Source organism: Geotrypetes seraphini, chromosome 11 (genome assembly GCF_902459505.1).
Source record: "Geotrypetes seraphini chromosome 11, aGeoSer1.1, whole genome shotgun sequence".
Lineage (NCBI taxonomy): Eukaryota > Metazoa > Chordata > Amphibia > Gymnophiona > Dermophiidae > Geotrypetes > Geotrypetes seraphini.
Window position 1 is genome coordinate 112886205 of NC_047094.1, and position 25461 is coordinate 112911665.

General features: G+C 42.4%; 1 protein-coding gene across 5 annotated transcripts in view; it reads right to left on the minus strand.

Annotated features, from left to right (window-relative positions):
• Positions 1-25461, minus strand: part of EYA2 (EYA transcriptional coactivator and phosphatase 2) — a 261571-nt gene that overhangs the window by 85353 nt on the left and 150757 nt on the right. For all 5 annotated transcript variants that reach the window (XM_033915077.1, XM_033915079.1, XM_033915075.1 and 2 more), the window contains 4 exons: positions 11811-11878; positions 8681-8855; positions 5209-5351; positions 3010-3093 (listed from right to left, as the gene is read on the minus strand). In XM_033915077.1, the coding sequence (XP_033770968.1) occupies positions 3010-3093; positions 5209-5351; positions 8681-8855; positions 11811-11878 (470 nt within the window). The remainder of the gene's footprint in view (positions 1-3009; positions 3094-5208; positions 5352-8680; positions 8856-11810; positions 11879-25461) is intronic.

Sequence of the window (25461 nt, forward strand, 5' to 3'; positions counted from 1 at the left end):
TTTACCGTGGTAAAAGGACCCCTTAGTCTCTTAAAGGTAATATTGCTAGCGTAAAGGTATAAGGTTGATAATCAATCCAGTAATAAGGATTTGTTTTAACAGATTTTTAGGATTTGTAATATTAACTACATGAGGTACTATTTATTTGTTCAATTTTCTATACTTTTCTCCCAGGGGAGCTCAAAATGCATAGTTCCACCTGGATACTATAAATTGTGCATCCAAATTTCCAACTAGAATTTCCAAAGCCATAGAATAGAGCCAGTTATGTGCTTAACGTATTTTTGAAACTAGGCACCAATTGGCCTTAAGTACCAATGATAGCCTTAAGTGCTGTTAATTGGTGCTAATTAGCTTTAATTTGTAGTTACGCATGTAATAATAATAATTTAATTATATGCTGTCATACCGGGGAGGTTCTAAGCGGCTCACAGCATGAAAAAAACAATACATACATTTCAATAAAAAATCTTAATAAAATACAGTAAAACAGGCAATCCATCCATTTCAGTAAAATTGATCAAAATGAAAGTGCAAACCAGGCAGGTAAAAAACGTAGGAATAAAATACAAAAACCTTACGATATCAGCCTATTAAATAACTCAGTCTTTAGTAATTTCCTAAAATCTAAGTAAGAAGAAGCTTCTAACATCATTTTTCAGAGCCATATAACTGCACTTAGAAACTATTCAATAAATTTAGGCCCTGATTCTCTCTAGGCTACTGATCACATAAGACAGCGGTATCTTATTACTCATATGAATTATAGAAAGGATTCTGGACCAATAGATTTGCAGGTTAGGACATGCAAATAGGAGATGCAAGAGGGTCCCAGGACGCTGGCGACAAGACCAGCACGAGTCTGTGGATCCATAGGGGGGTCAATTCTTTGCTTGCTTCCCGTCTATCCTCACAGACCTGCCACTGCTTTGCTGCACCTCTCGCAAATGGAGAATCTCATTATCCCTGGATTTCTTCATGTGACTCTTAGAACTGATTATCTCCCCCTCAGAACCGCTTTGGCTGCTTCCCAAGAGTACAGGATGGTCACTGTACACAGCAAATGCCGTTTGTACTCCTTTCACCACTGTATCAATCGTGCCTAGAAAACATCACCTCTATATAGTGCTATTGGGAACACCTGATGCCTCTGGACCTTGCTCCCTTCCCCCCACTTTCCACTGCATCCATACCCTTCCCCCCACATTCCACTGCATTGAAACCCAAGTGTGATCTGAAATAGCGTATGCTCCGATCTCTGCATGACATATCACGTTAAAAAGCTGTCTCAAACCTAAAAGGTAATCAATTTGGGCCTGAGTAGAATGTGCTCTTGATAAATGTGTAAAATCTTTACCCCCTGGGTGAAGCACTCTGCTTATATATGCTAAATCTGCAATGGAGCAAATCGCTGTTCTATAGAAAGTGCATGGGACAGGAGCATAGGAGGATCTTTCCTGCCCCAGTTCACCCCTAGACCTCCAGGGCTTTAAAGGTAAGCATGGGAGGGGCCTAGGAGGCAGGGTGGTTCAGAGCCTGCTGGGACAAGACACAAGAGGGATTGCTCCTGTCCTGGTTCACTGCCGGACTACCAGGGCTTAAAGTAAGCCTGGTGGAGGTCTGCAATGGGTCCAGGAGGGGGGATCAGGGTGGTGAAGAGCTGTGGAGAAGGACAGGACAAAACAGGATGGGGCTGGCAAGACAGGACACCTTGGAAAAGACAGGAATGTGGATATCAGGGGTGAGAGAAAAGAGAGGATAACCAGTACTTGAATATAAACCCTCAGTTTATATTTGGAGTTGACTTTCCCCGAACCTTTTTTTTTTTGAGGGGAAAAAAAAGGTTACCTCGGTTTATATTTGTATGGGTTTATATTCAAGTATATATGGTAAATTGAATATCAGAAAAGAACCAAAACAAAATTGAAAATCAGGAACATTTCCAAATTGAACCATAAGTTTTTGGTCAAACACATCCTTAGATTTTATGTTAGTGTATTCGAGTTTTAACTCACCCCCCTCCCATATTTAGCCTTTGGGTCCAGAACTTACTGTATATGGGATCTAGACACATAAGAACAGCCTTTCTGGGTCAGACCAATGGTCCATTAAGCCCAGTAGCCCGGTGGCCAATCCAGGTTACTAGTACCTGGCCAAAACCCAAGGTGTAGCAATATTCCAAGCAGTGGCTTCCCCCATGTCTTTCTCAACAACAGCCTATGGACTTTTCCTCCAGGAACTTGTCCAAACCTTTCTTAAAACCAGCTACGCTATCCGCTCTTACCACATCCTCTGGCAACGCTTTCCAGAGCTCAACTAGTCTGAGCTTAACGATTCAGTGCAGGCATCGGCATAACAGAGCAAAATTAAGGCTGCCTTTTGTGTGGTCCTACTTGCTTGGTTAATGATCAGTACCTTCAAGAATTGTTTAAAAATTTTACAGTACACACCATGAATGCTGGCAAAGAAATACAATGCAGATAGTCTGGGTAAATGAATGATAAAGATGCAGAATTGTGCTATGACCTTGTGACATAATAGGGCTACTAGAGGATGACTTATTAATGTTATTTAAAAATAAAAAGCCATAAAATTGAATCTAATGTCTATCTTCAGCAGTACAGTGCAAACGAATCAATCATCAAGATCTTTAGCTCACAGACCGCTTTTTTTTTTTGGCTCCAATGTAGCCCATTTCTCCAAGGGGATAAGCAATTTATAGGCAACAGCTTAAACGGTGCCTAGAAGCCGAACGATCCAACCTTTTCAAGGAAGAACTTGCAGTAGGAAGGGGAACTAATTCAATTTTCACATGTTTGGGGGGGGGGGAGGGGGAGCGCGAGGGGAGCCATTTGACTTATTTAGACAAAATCTATATGCACCAAATAGGCTACATCTGCTTGAAAGGATGTTTTATTAACTGCCCCCACAGTTCCCAATGAAATCTTCCAGGACAAATAGTCATTAAAAAAAAAAAAAAAAAAGAAGGAAAAGATTTATTGCACTTACCTTCCCATATCTGGTCGCAAACGTTCCCGTGAGTAAGGAGTGAAAAATAATTATCGTCTCATCCAGATCCCACACAAACACACGCTGTGATGAAAGCAAAGAGACAAATGTACTTGTGAGCAGAAGGCTGTTTAAAAAAAGAGCTTCAGATAGAATGGGAAAGATATTTTTTCCACTATATTGAAGCAAAGCACATCGGATGTTCATATATTTGCCTTCCTGCTACAGATTGGATGAGAAAGAACTGTTCCCATTATAATAGACAGTATTATACATTAACCCCACCCTCCTTTTACAAAACCCTAGCGCGGTTTTTAGCGCCAGTCATGGTGGTGACTGCTCCGACGCTCACAGGAATTCTATGAGCGTCGGAGCTGTTACCGCTGTGGCTGGCGCTAAAAACCGCACTATGTTTTGTAAAATGGGCGGGGGGGGAGGGGCGGTAAATAAATTACTCAGACATCAATATTTTACCTGTTACTGGAACGCTCCCTTCAGATTTAGACGCACTGCAGAAAACTACCATAGAAATCCATTTAGAACATGGGTTTCAAAAATTGCAAATTGGACGTGTTTGGCAAGTAAAACATCCATCTGCCCCTTTATTGCCACTTTTTGGACATTTTTCTTTTACAAAAATGAGCCCCATGTTGAACGGAATTATATCAAGTTCGTACATAATCATAAATTACACGCATAATAATAATAATAATAATTTTATTCTTATATACCGCCATACCGAAAAAGTTCTAGGCGGTTCACAACAAGGTGAGCTAATACATGGGATACAGATACAATACAAATTAGAATAATGGACTTAAAAACAGATAAAGACAGAAAGCATTTACAATATAATGGCAGGGAATGGAGTAATACATAGAACAGATAAAATACATCAAGTTGAATCTAAGGAACTTGATTGAAAAAATGAAGCAGAATGCATTAAAATACCAGCCTATCAAAGAATTGAGTCTTTAACAATTTTCTAAAATCAAGATAGGAAGAGACCTCTGACATCATTTTTCCAAGCCATGCAAATTTCCAGCTGACCTCCTACCCCTCTACTAATATCTCCCCAATGACCCTATCAAGTAACCAACCCTAAACTACTTCTTCCCTACTAGTAATCCTCAGTTCTCCTCCTTTCCTCAATTTCTCCCCTTTGCATCTACTATTTAACGTCCCCTAAACTGCAATTTCCCCTGCATCTACTGTCTAAGCGTCCCCTAAATTGTAACTTCCTGGAAATGTCCAGCTGTCTTATTCTGTAATCCGCTTAGAACTGCAAGGTACATGCGGAATAGAAGTCACGTAATGTAATGTAATGTAATTTAGCGGCTTGAAATGAGAGGGTTCTCTCGAGGAACTTCTTATAACGACAGGATTTTATGGAAGGATATGAAAACAAGTGAGAGCGCCGCCCGTGTGTTCACTTCCCAGTATTTATGTGCTATGCCATTTTCATGCTCCCTTACAGAACACCACTTAGGTGCCTTGCTAGCCCTTATGCAAGCAAATGGACACTTGCATTGTGGGGACTTTTCCTAAGGCGAGCTAGTCGTTTTAGCACGCGCTAAACACTAATGTGTCCATAGACTATGTGTTAGCGTTTACTGTCTGCTAAACTGCCTGGCGTGCCTTAGTCAAAGGACCCTATGTTTGTTATGCCCTGTCACATCAAGCTTCTGTTCCACATTGGCCTTGGAAGTTCTATGCGGACTACAAGAAGTTGAAAGAAAAGCTGGATAAACAAAGACCTTCCAGAAGTTCCAATACAACAGCCAACACAATCTAATTTACCAATGGTACATATTTGAGAAATAAAAGAATGAGCTAGGCAAAAGTGAGAGTAGTCCTGTCATTTTACACACACAAATCACACCCTTTTCAAGCAGGAAATGAGTAGGAATGGTTCAATGCAATATGAAGAGAAGATACAACTTTTCAAATTTTACAAGCCATTTTTACTTCCATATAATTCATTGATAACTGATGTCAAGGACGAAAGTCAACAGTAGAGTTTGTGTTTTAGAAGGCCTCTTCACAATCCAGGGGAGGAAAGGAAAACAAATCTCTTGCTCTCCATCCCATATCCCCTTGGTATGGAATGCCCTCCATACTTTTAAAAACTGGTTTCAGATATCCAGATCGGTTCAGACTCTGCTAGACCAAAAGTACTCGTAACAAAAAAGTGATTACCTCAATCTCATTATCAATAGAGGGCGAAGGGTCATTGTTTCTTTTTGATCTTCCCCTTAATTTACCATCACAACCTCGGTGGGGCCGATCATTTTCTCCTTCTTTTACTGGTGTTGATGGACCATTTTGGCTAGAATATTCCCCTGTTAAAGAACAAAGTAAGATACATTTATGGACTATATTTCTGCATTACAGAAACATGCTTCTTTTTTTCAAAAACAGGTAAAGACTATTTATTGACCGTCAACCAATCGCCCTGCTCTATGAACACTGTGGCCCTCCTTTAACATGCCCTATTCACGTTTGATACATATATACACTAGCACTTAAATGTCTGTCTTGCATAAATGTCTAAACCCCCATTTTGCAAAGCTGGGTATGTGCATCTCATAAGAATATAAGTATTGCCATCCTGAGACAGACTGAAGGTTCGTCAAGCCCAGTATCCCGTTTCCAACATTGGCCAACCCAGGTCACAAGTACTCGGCAAGAAACCCATAGAGCAGCAACATTCCAGAGCTAAGACCGTGATGTCATAATGCCTCATTCCACCAATGCCTAAGAGCCAGCTTCATCAGTGATGTCACAATGGCTTAATTATCCTATACTTGGCTCACATAAGTACATAAGAATTGTCATACTGGGACAGACCGAAGGTCCATCAAGCCCAGTATCCTGTTTCCAACATTGGCCAACCCAGGTCACAAGTACTCGGCAAGAAACCCATAGAGCAGCAACATTCCAGAGCTAAGACCGTGATGTCATAATGCCTCATTCCACCAATGCCTAAGAGCCAGCCTCATCAGTGATGTCACAATGGCTTAATTATCCTATACTTGACTCACATAAGTACATAAGAATTGTCATACTGGGACAGACCGAAGGTCCATCAAGCCCAGTATCCTGTTTCCAACATTGGCCAACCCAGGTCACAAGTACCTGGCAGAAACTCAAAAAGTAGCAACATTCCAGAGCTGAGATTGTGATGTCATTATGCCTCATTCCACCAATGCCTAAGAGCTAAACTCATTGGTGATGTCACAATGGCTTGATTGTCCTATACTTGGCTCACATAAAAATATAAGATCATAAGCGTTGCCATACTGGGACAGATCAAAGGTCCATCAAGCCCAGTATCCTATTTCTAACAGTGGCCAACTTAGGTCTCAAGTACCTAGCTAGATCCCAAGTAGTAAAACAGATTTTATGCTGCTTATCCTAGGAATAAGCAGTGAATTTCCCCAAACCAGCTCAATAATGGCCTATGGACTTCTCTTTTAGGAAATTATCCAAACATTTTAAAATTCCTGCTAAGCTAACTGATATCACCACATTCTCCAGCAACAAATTCCAATGTTTAATTACATGTTGTGTGAAGAAATATTTTCTCCAGTTTGTTTTAAATCTACTTCTTAGTAGCTTCATCGCGTGCCCCCTAGTCCTAATATTTTTGGAAAGAATAAACATACGATTCACATCTACCCTTTCCACTCCACTATTTTATAGACCTCTATCATGTCGCTCCTGAGCTGTCTCAAATCCTAGTGCGTCTCAATGAGAAGGGGGCATCTTTTGGGTGGGAGAAAGACATGGCAAGCTGATAGACATTTAAGACCGGATTCAGTAAATGACACCCTAATTTAGGCTAAACTCATTCTACAAAGAGCCGATTCCTGCGTCCAACTTTGGTCATGAAGACTGGGTCCTGGTGTAAATCATGGGGTGCAAATTGGATGTGTAACCCTGGAATTCCGTAACACTGCACCCAAAATATTTGGAATGCTCCTGACAGACCATGCCCCTCCCATGGCTGGGCCCCATTTGGGCATGCAGGAGACATTTGGAAGTGCAGTTATAGAATCACTTAGGCAGATGCACACGTAAGTGCAACTCAGTGCCAATTAACACCAATAATTAATTTGCATGCAAGTATCAGCCCTGCATGGCCAAATTTGGTTGACTTTTATAGAATTCAAGCATTTAGTTCCCCTTTGAGGGCACTAAACATCCACATCCTAAGGGATGGACATCGAGGGCTACCACTTACTACCAAGCACATTAAGGATTTGGTAAGCAGATGCTAGTGAGCTAGTCTACCTAGTCCCCTCCCCCCTGTGGTTTTTGCCCCCTAAAATGCAAACTGGCAAACAAAGCATTGGGATAACACCCAGTTATATTTCTAAGGCAGTAAAGAAAACCAGTTACGTACTGGCTTTGAACGTATCGATTTTTTAGAGGTTTCTTTTTCTTTTTCATAAATCTTTATTGATTTTCCATTACTAACAAAAAGTGTAAGACAATATTCATATCCGTAACAATATATAGGTTTATTTTTCTAAAATCTACTACTATTAATTATTTCTAGAGTGCTACCAGACATATGCAGCGCTGTATAGAGTCATGAAGGAGACAGCCCTTGCTCGAATGAGCTCACAATCTAATCAATCAAGACAGGGTAGGGGCTGGTTTTTTGTACTGCACATAGCACTTCGATGTCTCTTTCTCCTGTATTTTAGAACAGGCTCTATGTTGGCAGATTTTGTTCAGACTTCTACGAGCTCTCTCCAAACAGGGGTTCAATGGTGCAATGAAGAATGCAACAGAAAGATAAAGAGCACATGGGTCCCAGGAATTGGTGTAAAGAGCAATCTTTATTAGGAGACCCGACCCGGGCTGTGTTTCAGCAGATGCCTGCTTCAGGGGTTAGCTACAACTGATATTACAAAGGGTTCAATAACTGTATCCCAATCATTGCCCATTGTACAGAGAACTGAGCTATTAAAACACTTGGATGCTCTTACACTGGACTGGATAACATTAAAAAACAACTCTGATCGGCTTAAAATGGTTAAATCACACTGGGTGGGCAGGGAGGAGGTATTCCATGACATTTAACTGGGCAGGGCTGCTGAATATCTCTTCTGACCACTGCGGCACTCTCTGGACAACTCAGTTTCCTTCCAGCCACATACCTTTGTGACATCATCGGTATGTGACCAGAAGGAAACCGAGTCGTTCCATCTTCTGCTGGGGAACTCAAGTCCCAAATTTCTTTCAGCTTCTGCTCTTCTCTCTCCTCTATCGCAAGTACCAAATCCTGATCTAGAGGAAGAACTGCAAATGTACTTCTAATCCTGCAAAAGCAGAAAGGAAAATGCCTGCAGAGCTCAGGTTCCCGTTTATTTGTGATTTGGAACATTCTGGACCCCTGAGGAAGGCGTGTTCTTCGAAACACGGACTGTGTCTGGTCCTGTCTTCTCTCACAAATAAGAACCATTCTTTTGGCTCACTACAATTTATTTACTCCAATAAAGTTTCTGTGCTTTGTACATGTAGGTCCTACACGTCCATTCTTGGAATCATCACTGGAGCAGAATTAATGAAAGAAAACAGTAAACTCATTCCTGACAAGTAAACTCAAAGATGGAGCACTCAAGCACACATTTCTTTTTTTGCAAAGTAGATCACTTACCAGACAGCGTTTCTGTGCTCTGGCTGGTACCATGTGATGACTCCTGGGCAGAGTACGTGGTCGTAGAGATGGTTGATGGACTGATGGCATTTGTTGATACATAAGGAGAATTGAAGGAAGAGCTGTAATACTGTGAATATTGGCTTTGATTAAAGCCTGAATATGAAGAATATTCCTTTGAAAAATAAAAGAAGAATGGATTTATTGCCTGGAGTCTTTTATGACAATGAGTACATCTTACACAGTAGAATACTTGACAAGAATATAGGAACACTAGTCTTTAAGCCCGTTACATTAACGGGTGCTACAATAGATGTGTCTGTCTTTCTTTCTTCCTCTCTCCTTGGCCGCTTTCTGTCTGTCTCTCTCCCCCCTTGGCCGCTGTCTTTCTTTCTTTCTGTGTGTGTGTGTGTCTCTCTCTCTCTCTCTCCTTGGCCGCTTTCTGTCTGTCTGTCTTTTTTTCTGTTTCTCTCCCCCCTTGGCCACTGTCTTTCTTTCTTTCTGTCTCTCTCTCCCCTTGGCCGCTTTCTGTCTGTCTGTCTTTTTTTCTGTCTCTCTCCTCCCTTGGCCGCTGTCTTTCTTTCTTTCTGTGTGTGTGTGTGTCTCTCTCTCTCTCTCCTTGGCCGCTTTCTGTCTGTCTGTCTTTTTTTCTGTTTCTCTCCCCCCTTGGCCGCTGTCTTTCTTTCTTTCTGTCTCTCTCTCTCCTTGGCCACTTTCTGTCTGTCTATCTTTTTTTCTGTCTCTCTCCCCCGTTGGCCGCTGTCTTTCTTTCTTTCTGTCTCTCTCTCCTTGGCCGCTTTTTATCTGTCTTTTTTCTTTGCCTCTCTCTCTTTGGCCGCTGTCATCCTGGCATTCTTTCTGTCTGTCTCTCTCCCTGGCCCCTGCGTGCCTAGCTCTCTTTGTTGCGCCATGCCTGCCTGTCTCTCCGTGGCCTCCTTCTGTCTACCCCCCACCCCGAGCAAACCAAGATTGTTGCCTGCCCCCCAGCACACCCTTCCCCCCAAAGCAGTCCCCTTTCCCTCTCCCCCTCCACTTCCCTGTGAAGCAGTAGCAGCTGGACGCCTCGCAGCACCCGCACCCTGTCTGCTTCATCCAGGCTGAAGGATACCCGCTGCTCTCGGTGCTGCTCAAGAGTGGCCGCAAGCCACCACACACCACGAAAATCGAACATGGCCATGGAATCACACATCACGGAGTCAGGGATCACGTTGTTATAAGTGCGCATGCGCGCTTAGGGTTTTATTATAGAGGATAAGAATAGCTATAGATGGACAAAGGTCCATCTAGCCCAGTATCCTGTTTCCAACAGTGACCAATCCAGATCACAAGTATGTGGCAGAAACCCAAATAATAGAAACATTCTGGAACCCCAAAGACTTTCAAGATTCCTGAATCCCAAAGAATAGCAACATTCCATCATACCGATCCAGGGCAAGAAATGGCTTCCTCCATGTTTCTCTCAATAGCGAACTATGAACTTTTTCCTCCAGGAACGTATCCAAACCTCTTTAATACCAGCTCTGTTAACCACTGTTACAATATTCTCTGGCAATGAGTTCCAGAGTTTAACTACTCTTGAGGCAAAAAAAAATATTTCGTCCTATTGGTTTTAAAGGTACTTTATTTACATGTAACTTTATCGAGTGTTCCCTAGATTATATTAACATAGTAACATAGTAGATGACGGCAGATAATGACCCGAATGGTCCATCCAGTCTGCCCATATTATGTATAACCACCTACAAGCCCCAAAACCATTAAAGCTGTTGACTTTCAGATACCGTAGGATTTTTTCTGTCCCTGGAGGGCTCATAATCTAAGGGTCCCTTTGACTCACGCAGGACACTTTAAAGTGTCAATAGCATGTGGTAATTGGAGGCTATTAATTAAAAAAAAAATTTTTTGGCAGGGGGCATGTTGTGGGTGAAGAATGGGTGTGGAAGAGTAAATTAGTTAGCACACTGATATTACCGTGTACTAGCCAGGAGAAAAATAAATGGAAAAATAGTAGTTTTAAGGCCGAGGTAGAAATGGCCTTAGCACATGGAAATATCCTATGCCAAGACCATTTTCTATCGCAATTTTGCCCCTAGGTTTGTTCCTGAGGGTTAAGTGACTCGTCGAAGACCACAAGGATCTAATGTGGGATTTGACCTGGGCTGCCCCGGTTCACAGCCTACTGCTCTAAACATTAGGTTTTTCTTCAACTCCATCGAGTCACCTCAGATTATAAGCGTTTGAGAAATCGTAATAGAACTCTTTGGTCCGTATGTTGAAACACACTGCCTCTAGATTTGCGAATGGATAGATTATAGATTTAACTTCTATAGAACCCTGAAGACTTTCTTCCTGCAATGTTAGCCTTGTCTGAGATTTTCTGTTTTCTATGGTACATTTGGTGGGTTCAAAGGGTCAGGCTTGTGGATTAAAATTTTTTATTTATTATTATGACACTATGGGTTCCTTTTACGAAGCCGCGTTAGTGGTTTAACGCACGTAATAGCGTGCGCTAATTTGCTGGCCATGCTAGCCGCTACTGCCTCCCTTTGAGCAGGCGGTAGTTTTTCGGCTAACGCAGGGGTTAGTGCGCGCTAAAGCCCTATATTTTGTTGTTTTATAACCACTGTAAGGTGCGTATGTAAGTGGTAGCCCCGCCTTTGCCCCACCCATGTGGAAGGAAGGAGTGGCCTAGTGGTTAGAGCTACAGCCTTGACACCCTGAGGTCATGGGTTCAAATCCTGTGCTGCTCCTTGTGACCCTGGGCAAGTCACTCAGTCCTCTATTGCCCCAGGTAAGTTAGATAGATTGTGAGCTAATCGGGACAGATAGGGACAAATGACTGAGTACCTAAATGTAAACCGCTTAGACAGTTAATAGGTGGTATATAAATAACTAGCCCCCTCCCCCTTTTACAAAACTGCAGAGTGGTTTTAGTGCCGGCCACGACGGTGACAGCTCTAATGCTCATAGGAATTCCTATGAGCGTTGGGAGCTGTTACCGCCACTAAAAATGCTAGCGAGTTTTGTAAAAGGGGAGGGGGGCGGTAAAATAAATAACTCCTACATGCCATTTACCCAGGCTCTTACATAATAGCGCTTATTTGCATGTCCCCCCCTGAAAAGAGCTTACCTGATGTACAGCGCTGAATCCCGCCGAGTTAGACAAACCATTCGCTCCTTGGTAAATCCCTGATGTGCCTGAGGAAACACCAAATAGGAAAAGATGAGGTTGTTTTGTTTCATACACGGTACCATTAGTGGAAAAAGAAGAGATTCACCTAAGGTGGGTACAATTCAATATAAAACTTACAATTTTGTTAACAGCATCTGCTCTGCTGACCCATCACACACAACCACCATCCCTGTCCACTTCTCCCTATATCGCCCTTCAAAACCCAAAGTACCCTCGCTCACACCCCACACCCCACATTCTCACCCTAATACGATTCGGCTCCCAAATCCTCCACCCCCCCGCAAACCCACCAAACCCGGCTCAAAAAAACCTAGAACACTAAAAAAACTGGCCTACTCCCACTATGCCCCAGCCAACCACCCAAACCACCAGAACCTACTAGGCTTTTACCTAAACATTAGATCCATGAGGAACAAAGCCATTCTAATCAGAGACTGGCTGACGGAGACCAACCCCGACTTCATCCTACTCACCGAAACCTGGCTACTATCAGACAAGGATATTATAATCAAAGATTGCCTACCCGCAGGATACAAGATCCTCTCCCTGGCCAGAACTCGGGGAAGAGGAGGAGGCCTAGCAATAATCTTCAGAGATCAGCTTAATTGTACGGCACTCAACACCAAATCCTCTCCCAACGCAGAAATATTAGCCATCTCACTCACCTCTAAATCCCTTGCCTCCTCACTAACTATCACTCTATTCTACATCCCACCCCAAAAATGGTCCCTAGCCAAAGAGGACCTCGCTGACTCCTTATTAACTAATTATCTAACAAGTCCTTACAACCTTCTATGCGGAGACATCAACATCCACCTTGAGCAAGCGGACCAACCAGAAGTTGCCGACTTCTGGTCACTCACCGCCCAACTAGGCTTCTTCAAACCCCCCCCAACCAAAACTCACCAAAAGGGCCATCAGCTAGACCTGGTCACATTCTCCTCCAACGAGCCGACCGACCCAAAAATATACTGGAAACAAGCCAACTGGACAGACTCCCTATGGTCTGACCACAGACTATGCGACTTTTCCTTGGGTTACCAACAAAAACACTCAAGAAACAACAAAACAAGAAACATCACAACCCACACTACTAGAGGAAAGATAGACCCAGAGGAATTCTGGTCTCGCTATGACACCCACATAAAACAAGACGAAGAAATAGATCAACTCATGTCCGCCTGGATCATTGACAGCACTAACATTTTAAATGAAATAGCCCCTACAAAAACCCGCCACATCAGAACCACAAATCAGGAGGGATGGTTCGACACAGAGCTGTTACTGTTAAAGAGGGACCTCAGAAAGTCAGAAAGATTATGGATAAAGTCAGGAACCCAGGAACTCAGAACTGCCTGGAGACTCAAACTAAAAACCTACAAAAACCTTACCAAGGAAAAACGGAAAAAATTCTACTCACACTTAATTGGAAACATCACATCCAACAGCAGCAACCTCTTCAAACTCGTCAATAACCTTTACAACATTGAAACACTCACTAACAACCAGGAAGATTCAACACTAACCGCCAACACCCTAGCGGATTTCTTCAACTCCAAGATCCTAAAACTAAGATCAGCACTACCCACCAAGACCAATCCCCTGGAGCTCTTTCCCATCCTCCCTGACATCGACATAGCTAAACCAGACCAAGGGTCTAGATCCGACCTAAACTGGAACCAACTTACCACAATCGACTGGAAAACCTTCAACAAATATTATAACAAATACACCAAATCCTTCTGCAAACTAGATACTTGCCCCCCAAATGTGATGAAAACGGCTCCGATCTACTTCAAAGCAAACATGCTACTATGGGTCAACTCCCTACTATCCACAGGAAACTTCCCTCCAGAACAAGGACATATCTTAATAACCCCAATCATAAAAAGCATAAAGGACTCTTCCAACGCACCTTCCAATTACAGACCAATAGCTAACATACCACTATTCACCAAAATCGCGGAAGGGGCAGTAAAAGCAGAACTCTCCGCATACCTGGAAAAATTCAATATCCTAAGCGACAATCAATCGGGCTTCCGCACGGACCACAGCACAGAGACCATCATCGCCTCCTTACTAGACCACCTGCACATACTCTTCAGTCGGGGCTCCAGCGCCCTGATCTTACAATTTGATCTAAGCAGTGCGTTTGACCTAGTTGACCACACTATTCTCCTGGAATGCCTGGCCCACATTGGAATCTCCGACCGGGTACTCAGCTGGTTCCAAGGGTTCCTACGAAACAGATCCTACAGGGTACACAAAAATGACAACTTCTCCTACAGCTGGGTGAACTCCTGCGGTGTACCACAAGGCTCCCCCTTATCCCCCACCCTGTTCAATATCTACCTCGCCTCCCTCAGTAACCTCCTTCACAAACTTAAGCTCAAATTCTTCATCTATGCAGATGACATCACAATTGTCATCCCTCTAACCAGTCTATCCCAGGATCTTCTCAACTACATAACTAGCATACTCAGCCAGATAGAACTCTGGATGCTCTCCTTCAAACTAAAGCTCAACCCAGACAAAACAAAATTCTTTCTAGCCACCCCCAAAGACAAAATCAAAGACACCACAATCCAGGTGAAAGGATTGGTTTTCCCACTCGAACAAACATTAAAAATACTAGGAGTCACGCTTGACAAACATCTATCCCTAGAAAATCACACCGACCTCACTGTCAAGAAAGGCCTTTCAGCACTCTGGAAACTCCGTACCATAAAGAAATACTTCGATGACACTGCATTTCGACTATTAGTTCAATCCTCTATCCTCAGCATACTGGATTATTGCAATATCATTTACCTAAGCTCCACAAAGAAAATCACCAGAAGACTAAAACTGATTCAAAATACAGCTGTCCGCCTCATTTTCGGCCTGAACAAATGGGAACACATCACCCCCTTCTACCACCAATTGCACTGGCTACCCTTCGAATCCCGAGTCCTCTTCAAGTTCGCCTGCATCTGTTACAAGACAGTATTTGGTCTCTCACCAAAATACCTCTCCCCACATTTCAATATGTATTGCACCAACAAGAAATCCCGCAGAATCCAGTTGTTTACCTTCCCCTCCATAAAATCATGCCAGCTAAAAAGATTCATCGACAAAACCTTCGCCTTCCAGGCGGCCAAGCTGAACCCTTGGCTAGCCCAAATGATACTAGAGGCCCCGACCTACCTAGACTTCAGAAAACTTCTCAAAACACACCTCTTCCGCGAACAAGACCCTTAGTCCTTACTCCCCGCATACACTCCAACCCCCCCCACCCCCACCTTCCTCTCCCCCCCCTCTCCTGGTTTCCCACTCCCTCCTTTTTATCTCCTAACCCAACTATGATAAACCTGTGCTAAAACTACTTTGCCTCCTTCCGCGCTACCTGCAATTCCGACAAAATTTTTGTAAATCCGTGTTCAGACCGGATCCTAATGTAACGGATGTGAACCGCCTAGAACTCTTTGGGTATGGCGGGATATAAGAACCTAATAATAATAATAATAATAATAATAACATCATAGCAGTAGTAAAAAAGACCAAATACAAACATAAATACAATGGATGAGTTTTGTCGCTGTCCCATTCCTGTAAGCTCTGCCGTAATCACTATTCAATCTTTCAGGAAGCTCCATTTTTTTCATGTATTCTTTACCCATGGAACTTAAATTAGTATGTAACTTGTTTATGTAACTTTTCTATTTTAGGCTCCTCATTATTCGCTGACTGTCCAGCCTTCTTCCAATGTGAACCGCCTAGAAGTCGCCTGACTATGGCGGTATAGAAAAATAAAGTTATTATTATTATTATTAACCGCACATGCCTCCAAAACTTATGATTTTAAAGTGTTTGAGGCTTGTGCAGATGAGGACGGAGCTTAGGAATTGGTGGAATGAGGCATTATGACATCATAGAAACATAGAAAAATGACGGCAGATATGGGCCATAGCCCATCAAGTCTGCCCACTCCACAGACCCACCCCCTAAGTCTGCTCTAGAGACCCCGCTCCAAATGACCCATTCTTAACTCCACCCTCTCAGGGATCCCACATGGGCATCCCATTTACTCTTAAAATCTGGCATGCTGTTGGCCTCGATCACCTGTATCAGAAGCTTGTTCCAATGATCAACCACTCTTTCGGTGAAGAAATACTTTCTGGTATCGCCATGAAATTTCCCTCCCCTGAATTTAAGCGGATGCCCTCTTGTGGCTGAGGGTCCTTGGAGAAGGAAAATATCTTCTTCCACCTCGATACGTCTGGTGATATACTTGAACGTCTCAATCATGTCTCCCCTCTCCCTACGTTCCTCGAGAGAGTAGAGCCGCAATTTGTTCAGCCTCTCTTCTTATGTGAGATCCTTGAGTCCCGAGACCATCTTGGTGGCCATCCGCTAAACCGACTCTGCTCTTAGCACATCTTTATGGTAATGTGGCCTCCAGAATTGCACGCAGTATTCCAGATGTGGTCTCACCATGGTTCTGTACAACGGCATGATGACCTCAGGCTTCCGGCTGACGAAACTTCTGCGGATGCAACCTAACATTTGTCTTGCCTTAGATGAAGCCTTCTCCACTTGATTGGTAGCTTTCATATCTGCACTGATAGTCACTCCCAAATCCCGTTCTGTTACAGTCCTAGCTAAGGTCTCACCATTTAAGGTGTAAGTTCTGCACGGATTTCTACTGCCAAGGTGCATGACCTTACATTTCTTGGCGTTGAAGCCCAGCTGCCAGGTCGATGACCAACGTTCTAAGAAAAACAGGTCCTGCGTCATACTATCGTGTAAATTGGAGCCACTTACTATGTTACATAGTTTAGCGTCGTCGGCGAATAGTGTTATTTTACCTTGAAGCCCCTGAGTCAGGTCCCCTATGAATAAGTTGAAAAGTAGCGGGCCCAAGACTGAGCCCTGCGGTACTCCACTCGTCACTTCTGACGTTTTAGAGAGGGTACCGTTAACCACCACCCTCTGAAGTCTACCACTTAGCCAATCCTTGACCCGTGCAGTTAGCGTTTCTCCCAACCCCATCGATTTCATCTTGCTTAGCAGCCTACGATGAGGGACGCTATCGAAAGCTTTACTGAAGTCTAGGTACACTACGTCTAGGGATTCTCCCAAGTCCAGCTTCCTTGTTACCCAGTCAAAGAAGCTGATGAGATTGGATTGGCAGGACCTACCCTTGGTGAAATCTAGAATGTTGCTACTTAAAATTTTAAAGGGTTTGAGGCTTGTTCAGATGAGGATGGAGCTTAGGCATTGGTGGAATGAGGCATTATGACATCACAGTCTGAGCTCTAGAATGTTGCTACTAAGGATTTTAAAGAGTTTGAGGCTTGTGCAGATGAGGACGGAGCTTAGGCATTGGTGGAATAAGGCATTATGACATCACAGTCTGAGCTCTAGAATGTTGCTACTAAGGATTTTAAAGTGTTTGAGGCTTGTGCAGATGAGGACGGAGCTTGCAGGAATGGGGCAGGGACAGGAAAACAACTCGCGGGGACAGGATGGGAAAATGAGTTCCCGTGTCATTTTCTACTCTCTGCTCCGCAGGGACATCTGTGTGGCTTTTTTTGTAGAAATGATGTCAGACAGATGTGTTTGTGCCTGCTCTTTTGGTGTTCATATTTTGCGAGTTTCATTTTGGAAAATGGTTGATCCTTTTCCAGCATAAGAACGCCCTTCTCACTTATTTTCTAACAGGAAATTCAATTTTTCCTGTTTGAAAATGGTTACGAGATAGACTTTTTTTCCCTGGATGTTATGAGCAGGATGTCCCAATTCTGACTTGGATGTTCTTTTGAAATGCCTCTCAACATGTCTTCATAAAACAAGCCAACAAAAGGTACCTACATAGCCTCCACACAAAGGCAAATTGTTAAAAAAAAGCACCCTCTACATGTATTTTTCCAAGAATTCTAGCTAGAGTATGAGTTTCCTTTGCTTTGTTGGATATGCAAACAGTCCCCCCTATATATATATATATATATAGGGGGGACTGTATATATAAAACTGTATATATAAAACTGCTAGTCAGTTAAAACCTAATAAACCCCAGATATGAGCAATCCCAGTAGCCATCTGAAAAGTGAAATTGAATTCCTTGGTTCACCACTAATCAGAAACCCCTAATATTTCATCTGTGACTATCTCAGAAATCAGTCTCCGATTATTCTGGTCTTCACTCACTGCAAACAGGCTCTCAGGTGTCTTGGTTTCCCAGCCTTCTTTTCCCAAAGACCCCTCCCTCTATTTTTATTTTAAGACCTGGGATTAACTGCGGAATGGACAGCTGAACAAACTCTAGTATGCCAAGTGCAGTCACACTGCATAGGCAGAAGGCCAGGCATTCAGCAACAAATTGAAACAGCCAACAGAGCTTGCCATGTTCCACAGTGTACAAGGGTATGAACTAATGCTCCAACTTGGTGGAATGCCTGCAATGTAGCCAGTGGCATAGTAAAGGGGGTGGACCACCCCTGGCGCTGGCACCTCTCCGTCCTCTGCCATGCTCACGCCTTCACTTTGTCTCCCCTCTATGTACATCTTTAAATCTTCACCAGTGCAAGCAGCTTCTCCAGTCTGCTCTTCGCACCAGCCTGGCTCCCCTCTGACATCACTTCCTGGTTGCAGGGCCAGGAAGTGATGTCAGAGGGAAAGCCAACACCAGCTCAAGGAGCAGGCCGGAGAAGCTGTACTCGCTAGCAAAGATTTAAAGAGGTACAGGGGGAAGGCAGGGCGTGAGTATGGCATGGGAGGTGGGAAAGGAGCAGGGGCATGGAAGGAGCGTGGGCGCGTCTCCTACTCTCCCTATGCCACTGAATGCAGCTGCGTGATAGCCCATGCAGAGATGTGGAAATATGAGGGCCAGTAATATAGGATCTTGGGTTTGATATGCTTTCTATGATTATGAATTGATTGAATTTGCGCCCTATCCCTGTTTTTAACAGGGATGATTAATGATTTTGTTTAAACATGTCTATGTTATATGTGATAAAGATGCATTTTCAACATAATTTTATTATTGGAGTATTATATTTTACTTTTGTTATACCTGTGTTACCTATTTCCCTTTTGTATTTTCCCTCAATGTTTCTTCTTTACTTTATGAATTGTATTTCATCCCTCCTTACCTTATGTTTAGTAATGTTAAAATTAAGAGCAATTTACCGCTATTTAAGTATTTGTATGTATTGTATTGTTTTCTAATAATTGTAAATTTTATAGTGTACATCGCTTAGAATGTTTGATTAAGCGATTAATCAAGTCACCTAATAAACTTGAAACTTGATTTTATGTATGTGATATTGAAACCGTACAGTCGTATGCGGTATATAAATTTGTAAATAAATAAATAATGAAAGCGGTTTACATATATTATATGCAGATGCTTTCTCTGCCCCTAGTTGGCCCCCAATCTAAGTTTTGTGCCTGGGCCAATGGAGGGTTAAAGTGGCTTGTCGTAAGTTACAAGGAGGTACAGTGGAATTGAACTCAGTCCTCCAGTTTCTCAGGCCACCTTACTAACCATTAGAATACTCCTTCACTCCTAACAGACAAGTTGCAGGTATAGGCATAGTTTGGGGTGAGGGGCAGCGCCCCCTCAGTGTTACAAATGCTAATGCTGAATTGGTCCTCCTCCCCTGACTGTCCATGCGACTTCCTTATCTTTTGCTCCTAAAGAAGGGGTTCTCAACCCGGTCCTTGAAACACACCTAGCCAGTCAGGTTTACAGATGCCCATAAAGAGATGGGTTTTGCATACATTCATCCAATCCAGAAATGGATTGGATGAATGTACAGAACAGACAGAATGGACAGAAATGATTGAATGTACAGAAATGATGAATGTACAGAATGTACAGAAATGGATTGACTTGGGCCTTGAAGGCTTTTTGGCTTTGTGATTCAGATAGCATTTTCTGCCTTTCCATCTGAATGAGCATATCTATGTCAAAACCGAAATTCTGCAAATTCTCTGGGGCTGAATGGAGAGTTGGCACTGAATACCTTTTCTGGAAGACCATGATGGGCAAAATGCTTTTTTAAAGGCAATTTATGATATCTTTGTACTTCTTATCTAGGGGTATCAATTTCAAAGTAATTGCTCAAGTAGTTCGTTGCTAGAAAATTGTTGGATTCCTACCTTTTGTCACAGCCAAGTAGGCACTCGGTGAGGACACAAGGGTTTTTGGGCAGTGTCCAAATGGACCTTAGCACGTATATAGCACTTCTGGACAAAGAGTTCAATTTCATGATTCATGAATGGCCCGCGCTGCTCCTAACGCTAATGTGTCAAAGTTCTTACAATATTGCTTGAGGAATTATACTAAGGGGTGTGTGATTGATGTAGCTGCACAGGGGTGCAAATATAGAGGGATGCAAGATTGCTCCCAGCCCATCATTTCTTCATTTTCTTTTTAGTTCAAATATATTTTATTGAAAGTTTTTCACATAAACAATTAGATAGTAGAATACATTCTCCAAAATATTTCACATAATTCCTATCATAAGCAAGGGATACATGTAATAACCATCATTTCTTATTGTAGCGGCAAAGTGGGTGGGGCACAGGGACAGACAAAAAAATCTCAATCTGTATACTTTGGAGGAAAGGCAGGAGAGGGGAGATATGATAGCAACATTTAAATACCTGACAAAAATATGCATGAGGCCAGTCTTTCAAGTGAAAGTTAACGCCAGAGTGAGGGGACAAAGGATGAAGTTAAGCGGCAAAGGCTCAGGAGTAATCTAAGGAAATACATTTTTGCAGAAACGGTGGCAGATGTGTGGAATAATCTTCTGGTAGAGGTGGTGGAGACAAAGACTGTGTCTGAATTCAAGGAAGCATGCGACAAGAATGTGGGATCTCTTAGGAGAGGAGGAGATAGTGGATCTGCTTGTGGGCAGACTGGATGGGCCATTTGGCCTTTATCTGCCGTCATGTTACAATTTTCTATTACCATAAAGTTCTATGACATCACAATGCAGGTGTAGTCTTAGCCTATAGGAAGAGGGAGAGATAGTTGATGTTGCTTATGGGCAGATTGGATGGGCCATTTAACCTTTATCTGCCGTCATGTTTCTATGTTTCTAGGAGAATGCCAATGGGTGAGGGGCACAGGGCACCAATACAGTTCAGTATAGTCCTGATTATCAGCAGTACAATAGGAAAAGGCTAGAGTGGTAGCTGCAAAAATGTGCTTAATTAAACTGGCTGATGGGTGTTTTCATATTTAATTTGCAGGTACCAGCAACATAGTAAATGACGGCAGATAAAGACCTGAACGGTCCATCCAGTCTGCCCATAAGTTATACCCATTTAAAAAAAATACATGATTAAATTAACTTGTTGTCTCTTCTTTGATATTTCTGGGTCATAGACTGTAACGTCCACCTGGTATTGTCCTAGGTTCCAAATGCTGAAGTTGCCATCTAATCAAGCCATTGTGACATCACTGCTGAGGTTGGCTCTTAGGCATTGGTGGAATGAGGCATTATGACATCACAATCTCAGCTCTGGAATGTTGCTACTCTTTGGGTTTCTGCCAGGTAACAGTAAATGACAGCAGAAAAAGACCTGAACGGTCCATCCACTTTGCCCATTAGTTATACCCATTAAAAAAATACATGATTAAATTAACTCGTCTCTTCTTTGATATTTCTGGGTAGTAAATCTGACCTTCAAGAAAAACTGGGAGATCCCAAGTTACTAAACTGAATTAGCTACTTAACATGGGAATTAACTTTAAGTAAACTTAGCGTGTGTGCTAATAAACATTAATGTATGCTAAATGCTGAGCATCCTGTTTTATAGGGACACATGGCACTTACAGGCAAATTCTATGTAGTCTTCCTAAAGTTAGGTGCCTAGATTAACTGTTTAATAGACTTAATCGGTGCAGATAATTGACAATTAGCACTTTGTAACTGATATAAATTGCACTTAATTGGATGTATGTGGCTAACTCAGTAGGCGCCGAGTCCAAGGTGCCTATCACAAAGTAGGTGTGGCTAGGGGTGAATCTTGGGCACGTTTTGCATGTAAGCTGCCACTTTTGGCCTTAAGTGCCAGTTAGCTCATAAAGCATTATTTCAGCTATAACCACCATATCTTTCAAATTTAGCGTTATTTTAAGCATCTAGGCAATTATTAAGATCACTGAATGACAACAGAGGAGCTGTACCCCATATATCTAAGGCTTATCTTGCTTCAACTTGAAATTGTGCATTTTTTTTTTGGTCTCACCAAAACTGCCTTGCAGTTCATGGTGAGTGCCCCCAAAAGCTCCAAAACCAACTATACCCTCCTGTCTACAACTCCAATAGCCCTTATGGCTGCAGGTGTCACCTATATGGCAGTACAGTAGGGTTTGGGTTTTTTTTTTTTGGTGGACTCACATTTTCTATCATGAATGCAATGGCTAGAGTGGCTTATAGGCCAGGATCCTCCTCTCTATGGTTCACTAGTCCACCCCTCTCCCCCAGACTACATAAGCCACATCTCTATCATATCTCCTCTCTCCTTCCTTTTCTCCAAAGTATATGAGCATATTGAGATTTTTAAATCTATTCCCGTATGCCTAATGACAAAGACCACTAACCATCAACATATCTGAACCGACTGCATCCTATTTATATCTTTTGAAGGTATGGTCTCCAGAATTGTACACAATATTCTAAATGAGTCTTATAAATCTCACCAGAGTCTTATACAGGGGCATCAATACCTCCTTTCTCCACGCAATTCTTCTCCCTAACCACCCAAGCACCCTTCTAGCTTTCACTATCATCTTTTCAGCACACAACTTAATTTTTATTAACATCATAACAGTAAAATGATTATAAGCATAAGTACACTCAATGAGGTAAACTTGAAATGCCACCTCGAGGTCTAACCAACTGCATTGCTTATTTACAGTTCAATTAAAACACATTAAAATTTTTCTCTGTATATGAACTGAATAGGAGAACACTGGCAATGCTCCAAACTGCTAATGCAGAGGGTTTGCACACAGTTTAAATAAAGGAAATCTCCAGGAAACATTATGAGGGATGCGCTGTCATTTTGACATGACATTAAACACTGGCGACATTTCTGGCTTCCTTGTGAGTCAAATTTTTAGAAAGCACAGGCATGGTTTATGGTGTAAATGGAAAAACTACACAAATAAATCAGAATATATATGCAAATAGCAATTTTACATACGATGGTTTTTAAACATATATCTGGCAGCACATGGAGATTTAAAGGGGGTTTGCGTTGTCCTTCAAAATATATGTATTTATTTATAAAAATTTCCCCATCAACATATACAGTATATTTGCTACAAGCCACCCTTAATTCAAGCCTATCAGTTTGCAAGACTGGCTTAAGCATTGGGCAAGCCAGGCAGTTGCCTAGAGCAGCATCTTCTAGGGAACGGGAAGGAGGGCTGCAATCATAGCTAAATAGCTCCTGACAGCCACATGAACTCACAGAACCATCAACTTTTTAAATATTGTGGGCAATTCTATAACTGGATGCCACAAATTTGGCACCAAGCCTTAATTCTATAATCATATCTGGGCACCCAGATTCCATATTAGAGTCAGTTGGTACCTGTATGCCTACCTTTAGGTTTGCCCACTTATGCCATGTCAATAGCAAGGGTAAATTACAGTATTTAGACACACCCATGCCCCTCCTCCTTGCATTTACCCACATACCCACTAATTCTAGAAAGTTGCATGGCCATGTTTGCGGCTAGTATGCAAATGTGCATGCGCACGTTATAGAATAAGGTTATTTTTTTGTGTAACTTAACTTAATAATTTGCTCAATAATATCCCTCATCTTCAGTAGGCCGAGATTGCAGCATTTCGCACCCCAAAGGATGTTCCAGCTGCTGTAGGCAAGAAGGAAGGCCCTAGTCCCTTGCAGGCCCTGCGCTGCCTTCTCGCCCCAGAAGGAAGCCGTCAGGGCAGACTTTGGGTGAGGGTGGAAGAGATGCCGGAGCAGATATCTGAAAATATCCCTCCTGCAGGCTGCAATGCAGTTGAAGCTTAAAGGCCGCCTGCCCCTGTGTAAGCTGCATTTAGGGCGAAGCAAAGACAATTTCATCTTGCAGGTAGAAGCAGCTGGGGGGGGGGGGGAGACTTAACGAAATAGCAGGCTTTCAGTATTATTTTGAAGTTTTTGAGAAACGTCTCAAGGCTTAGGTCAAGGGGAAGGGAGTTTCACAGGGTGGGGGGTTAAAACCTAAAGTGCAGAGATCTAGTGGACTGCAATTGAATTTGAAGAATGGAAGGGACAGCCAAAAAGTGTTGCTGAGCAGCGCAGAGTTTCCAAGTTTCGTTTAAAATTTGATAAAACGCTTTTATGATATTTACAAAGTGATGCACATTGATAAAATAGGCAAAATAAAAAACATGTAATAGACGGACTTTAAACATCACAAACTAGAAAGTGGGGTAAAAGGGAAGAGCGACAATGTCATTAAGAGAAAGACTGAGCAAGGGGGAAAAAAACCCATGAGGGATGGGGGTCACTGGTAGCCGAAAAGGAGGCAACAAGGACTATACGGCATCAGAAAACCAAAGAGAATGATGGGAAACCAGTGTGAAAAATCTGATGAGGTATGTGGAAAAAGATGGACAGCCACTGTTCGGTGATAACCACTGGTAACGCACTTGACATATTTTCTTCAAGTTTCAAGTTTATTAGTTTTTAATATACCGACCATCAACAAATATCTGGCCGGTTAACAATAAAATTTAAAAGGTAAGAAAGATAAAAAAAATAAAAAAATAAAATAATTGGCGTTTTAAAATAAATGGTGTGAACATAAATAATATCAACAAGACAAACTTGAAAGTGAGGGTAGAAGGGAGGGGAGGGGAAAAGTTACATATTTGAGAAGAAAAGGAGAAAGTGGGAATGGGATAAAACGTATAGGGTAGGGTCGCTTTGTTAAAGCGGTTGGTTGCTTGGAGAGGAAAAGGAAGTAAAAAAAGAAAAGAAGAAGAAAAAAAAGATAAGTCTAAGCACAGCCAAATGCGTCACAAAATAAAAAAAGTCTTTAGGCTTATCTTAAATTTGTCTAGATGTTGGTCATCGCGGAGTTGCTGTGGCAGAGAATTCCATAAAGTCGGGGCAGCTACTGCAAAATTTATTTTCCGTGTATAGTAGAAGTCTTTTATGGAGGGAATATAGAGAAGTTTTTGAACAGTTGACCTTAGAGTGCATGGGGAACATTGGGGGATGAGAAGTTTACTTGCCACGTTCAGTGGTCCCACTTACATGGACAGGGACGCTGAAAATGCAATATATCTCGACTCTCAACCAGATGCGTTGTTTTTAGGCAAAATGTCTGTGAGGAAATCTGATCTGATGACAGATTAAAAGTCCACGAACGAAGAGTTTCCCACATCACTCAAGAGCATGGGCCTTTGACAATTACTTATTAAAACTCTCCTCTTTTAAGGAAAAGCAAAACTTGTGCTTGTAACCAACAGAAAGTCTTGTCCTTTCAACCACTTCCTGCACAGTATTTGTTCCGGCAGCCAAATGCTTTAACAGAGGAGAACTGTTTTGGCTTTTATCTCGC